The sequence below is a fragment of the Pseudovirgaria hyperparasitica genome (genome assembly GCF_010093815.1).
Source record: "Pseudovirgaria hyperparasitica strain CBS 121739 unplaced genomic scaffold EJ05scaffold_76, whole genome shotgun sequence".
NCBI classification, from domain to species: Eukaryota; Fungi; Ascomycota; class Dothideomycetes; order Acrospermales; family Acrospermaceae; genus Pseudovirgaria; species Pseudovirgaria hyperparasitica.
The window spans coordinates 1-4,783 of NW_022985624.1; the positions used below are offsets into that span (position 1 = coordinate 1).

The window sequence follows — 4,783 nt, forward strand, 5'->3', positions numbered from 1 at the left end:
AGTATTTAAAATGCGTTATCCGCCTCTCCAGAACAAGACTATCTGGACTATCGACTTCCTATAATTGTGTTTCTCTGTTTTATCTGTTCTCCCCAGATATCACTTTCCACTTTGTATACTGCAAACGACCGACCCACACCATGTCGGCCAAAGTCCTGGATGGCCGTCGTCTTACCCTGTTTAGGAAATGCTACCAACTTCAAGCTCAGTTTCCTGGTATGGAAATAGATTGTAGAGTTGCGTACAATGATGTGATCCATGTATATCGTCATGACAAAGAGGCTTCTTGGCCTACTCAAGTGAGTTTTTGAAGTTGCGAGTTTATCGAACAGCGCACTCACTTTTACAAAAGGATGAAAACCCCACGCGAGTGTATCTACCCTGCGATTTCCAAACGGTGAGAGAATCACAATCAGTAGGTGTCATCGGCGGTTTTGACCCTGCCAATCGATCAAGCCTCAACGATCGATCTCTTGAAGCCACACCTGATCTTGTGTATGATCCGTACGCTTCGCCAAGTGGGAAACAATCTTCTCCAGTCGCATCCATCGAGGGTCTGGGCGCTGATGAAAATCGCACTATTCAACAGAGCGGGTCGAACTTCAGTTTGCAGAATCGTGGCGACAATGATGGACTTTTATTCCCACTCAGCTCCCTAAACAACAATAGTCCAGATATCGACTACTTTATATCCCTCCCCATGCAGACACTCAGTGACCAGGATTTTCTCGCAGAATGCAGGCATCAGACTGCAGAGAACGCCTATGTTGCCCACAATCATGGAATCGACGTCCTACGGCCTCCCAAAAGGCGACCAATTCCAGTGAGATCTCCGCATGGCTACCTGCACAAGCGACGACGTTTAGGTCACGACTCTTGATTAATTGTTACGGTGGGCAAGTTTGGCGCAGAAGTTGATGGAGGCTCTAATAACTTGGCAAGATGACGTGTTGATCCCTTGACGCCTGTTGGTTGTTTGATTCTGGAGCGTGTATTGTCAATGGTTTTCTTGTCGTTCCTGGATGAGACACGTTTCTCGCTTTTTTGGGGGTTTCTCTCTGTCTTTGGCAACTTAAGCAGACTAGATTTAGATGGAAGTTCCAGGTGCATAGTATCAGGTCTGTCATAAACGCGCTCGTTCTCCTTGAATAGAGTCAGAGATGCCGTGTTGCCTATAAATAAGTACTGGTGCATCCGGAGCAGTTCTTCAAACCTGTATTGGTCATTGTAATTGAAAATTTCTCGGTCTCGTGTCATTAGTTTCACAGTGGGTATATCTAGCCGGAGAACGTTGAAGAATTCGTATAAGTGATTTATTTCAGCGTATAAAGGAATGAAGAATAGCTTCTCGTTCGTTGTATAGACCATAACAACGTACGTGCGTATCGGCGAATTCTCTGGTAATCTAAATTCTGCGCCGACATGGGTCCCTCGAGTAGAAGTTGGTTTCGGTGCTGTGAATCTTCTATTGCCTTCTGGCGCTGCTCTGTCATCGTCGAAATAGTCGCACGGAGGTCATGCATGGCCTTTTCGTGTATTTTGTAATCTTGTTCCACTTCTCCTTTGAATTGTTTCATCCTTTCGTCTCTCAACAAGATCTCGTGATTGAGGCTAGCCATTCTAGCCTCCATCATCGCCTAAGTCGAAGCTTGCGCTGCAGACTGTTGCTGCAAAATCTCGATGTCACTGTTCAAAGCTGCCTTCTCTAATTTCTCATTCTGCAATTTATTATGGTGTGCTTGCTCCATATCTTGGATTTTCTGAGTCAGCGCAAGGCATTTACTTTGCTCTTCACGTAGGGACGTGGCAAATCGGGCTTCAAGGTCGTTCTGCAGTTCGGTGAGATCACCTGAATCTACCTGCATGTTCTCCGTTTGATCTAGGAATTTGACGTTTATCTAAATAGGTTAGAATGAAAAATATATTCATAATGAATAACTCACATCAAGGCCGTCGAAAAACGTCTTCAAGAAATCAAGTTTAACATATAGAGATGTGATATTCTCGCCATCGCTGATCGCGTGATGCTTTCTCATTTGTGCCATAAGCGGAGGTAAATATAGAGAAGTTTTTTCGGCCTCGTAGTCTCTTTCAAATGGACGACCACAGCGTCTTTCTGACCCCAATCGCCCCTGATCGGTAAATATCGGCGCGTCTGGCACAGAGCCTGTCCCGGCACCCGACTTTCTCAAGATAGCAGCAATATTTCGCCACTCGTTTTCTGGGATTTTGAGACGTAAAATTTCAGAGCCTTCGACAAGATGACAGGCAAGTAGGTCCATGGGGTCTTCTGTAATGGCTTCCTCAATAAATTCAATACGAAATCCAAGATCAAAAGCCATCCTGGCTAACTTGCATATGACAGCTTGGTTCGATCGGCTAAGAGGAGGTTTCGGGTGCCCTAGCTCTTTCCTAGGAGTGAAATTCGTCACATCAGTGAATCGCCGTAAGCAGAATGTCCACAGTTGGAGATATGCGAGTTGTTTCTCATCATGAGGATTCTCGGTCATGGCCTCAACATTATTACCCTCCCCCCACTCGATGGTGAAGCGCGTTGGTCTGAAATAGGCTGCCGAGAACGCATCCCATATACTATTCTTTGAGGTTCCCGCAAGTGTACGAAGTATACTACTGGCGGGTTCGAGAAGCTTTAGATTTTCGAAGAATGTCCTAATACTAGGTATCAGGCAGTCAATCGATAACAATTGGTCGTGCACCGTTTGACATCAAATTTATTCGGGCTTTTCCGCCTTTGATTGGGCCTCGACTTGACGTCTGTATAGAAAATATTCCAACTACACGAGTTCCTCTTGCTGTTGCAGTACGTCAGACTGCTTCAAATACTGATCAACGAGATTTTTTGTTTTATATCATTTTGGCCCCCCTATACTTGCAGGGCCGAAGTGTGCCATGAGGTATATTTTACTCTCTAGGTTGGGTATCTGCACTGTAGATGCCTCCACGTTCGAACGTCAGGAATATACACTTCTAGAACCTACATAGGCAGGGACTTTTTGAATGTATCATCCACCCCGCCCACAAAACAGCAGCCAACCTTCGAACGCGATAATTCACAACCAGCCGAAATATTGAAGTGGTCTAAGTAATATTCTGGTACAAATTGCGATTATCCCGAAAGGATTGACGCACAAGGGCTATGCCCGAGCGTCGCCGGAATCCGCGTCTATTGTGAGACTCTCGTGCAAGCTCGACCGTCTTTTCGGTGGTAGAGGTGGAGGCGTCGGTGTCCCCGTAGTGTCGTATGCACCACGTCTCCAACCATAGCACTCAGTGTACACGTGCATTTGTGCCCTGATTATGTGGCATAGTTAGCAAGGAATATCAAACGATGAAAGAGCATCTTACCTAGTAGAAATACGAAAGGGGAAGTTCAACAGTCGAGGCGCCGTAGAAACAAAGACGTTGATGTACAAGGAAATGAAATCAACAGTCGAGACGCCGTAGAACCAAAGACGTCGATGTACAAGGAAATGAAAGTAGGGGAGTAGAGGATATTATATGGTCACGGCGGCGTTCAGTCTTGCGCTTAGGTCCCATCGATTCAAGTAGCACGTACCAGGTTACGGCATGAACCTCGTATCATTGACTATATAGGAAATGTCGCCACATTTGACCAGGGTGGTACAGTAAGGGGAGTGAAAAAGATCTCATGCTTCTCACTCGACGGAGTCACGGCTTGAGATGTCATCGACGAGATACTCGAGACCGTTGATGTACCATTATGAGGTCTAGCACATGAGAGTTGTTCATATATCGTCACCTCCCAACGCGCCACGCGGTGAAGTTTACGACCAAGCTGCAATTGGTCCGCAAGGTCACGGTCATCTCGCATCAGCTTTGAGACGTGGACAGAATTACAGGACACATCATGGCCCCCGGGTGCGGCAAGTGGATGGAATCGTACGGCGTACATGATTTTCAAGTCAACGTATCCTTCTTCCAGCTCGAGAATTCCACTATGAGAGTATACTAGGCTTGGTAGCGTAACAATACACAGATCACGCTCTCTACAAAGAGAGCAGCTAAGACAGGCTCGGAGATCAGGAGCCATTAGAAGAACTTGAAATGTCGATAATATACATAGCGTATATCAAGGCAGACTTGAAAGTCTACCGGACCACGACCATCCCCTGAGTTTCGCGCGGTAGACGACAGCTGCATCGAGCATCCCACGGATCATCAAGTTCTCCTGGCATCATTAGAGACCCCAGAATGGTTCAGCTAGCCTGGGTCACAAACGCCATGTCGACCTCCTATTCAGATTTCCAGAATGGTTCGATCTGTAACGCCGGTGCATTAGTCTTGACCCCTGATAGACTTTCTCACAGGGCGCACGCAGCATATTATTGCCCGCTGGTATGCGACAACGCGGCACGTGCAGGCTACTGATCTGCTCGAGGAGGGTCCCTGAGAGTCGATGTATTCATACATGTTCTGCTTCTAAGGCGCGGTCATGCTCCCTCTGACTAACATGTGGGTCGAAAAGGATTATCTAAGCTATATATGGTGTAGTGCGATATGATCCTGCACTGGTACAGACATGCTAGCCCGGGGTAAAGCCGCTCTTGGCAGCATGCTGTTGCCAAGAGCGGCTTTACAAACAAGGGAACCGGAAGGAGTGTCTTCCTCACAGTATTGTTGCCAGGACACTCCTTGCCGGACCAGCACTCCGATTGCCCAGTGGAGCAGGGATCCTGTAGACTGTCCATCAGCTACGCCCCGCGCCAGAGCATGCCTGAAACCACGCTGTGGTCTTGACCCT

At 47.1% G+C, this 4,783-nt stretch overlaps 3 protein-coding genes across 3 annotated transcripts; 2 read left to right on the plus strand and 1 right to left on the minus strand.

Moving 5' to 3' along the window:
* Window positions 1-140: 140 nt before the first annotated feature.
* Window positions 141-1,134, plus strand: EJ05DRAFT_515666 (uncharacterized protein; the record flags this gene model as incomplete). The annotated part of the gene is made up of 2 exons (XM_033748630.1): window positions 141-299; window positions 353-1,134. 2 exons carry the CDS (start codon window positions 141-143, stop codon window positions 878-880), a joined length of 687 nt encoding a protein of 228 aa, XP_033594865.1. The 3' UTR covers window positions 881-1,134.
* Window positions 1,135-1,637: 503 nt separating this feature from the next.
* Window positions 1,638-2,832, minus strand: EJ05DRAFT_528240 (uncharacterized protein; the record flags this gene model as incomplete). The annotated part of the gene is made up of 2 exons (XM_033748903.1): window positions 1,944-2,832; window positions 1,638-1,898 (listed from the first exon to the last, which is right to left on the minus strand). The coding sequence occupies exons 1-2, from the start codon at window positions 2,508-2,510 to the stop codon at window positions 1,638-1,640; spliced, it is 828 nt and encodes a 275-aa protein (XP_033594866.1). The 5' UTR covers window positions 2,511-2,832.
* Window positions 2,833-3,944: 1,112 nt separating this feature from the next.
* Window positions 3,945-4,425, plus strand: EJ05DRAFT_481314 (uncharacterized protein). The gene has a single exon (XM_033745050.1). It carries the CDS (start codon window positions 4,234-4,236, stop codon window positions 4,408-4,410), a length of 177 nt encoding a protein of 58 aa, XP_033594867.1. The 5' UTR covers window positions 3,945-4,233; the 3' UTR covers window positions 4,411-4,425.
* The last annotated feature ends 358 nt before the right edge of the window (window positions 4,426-4,783 follow it).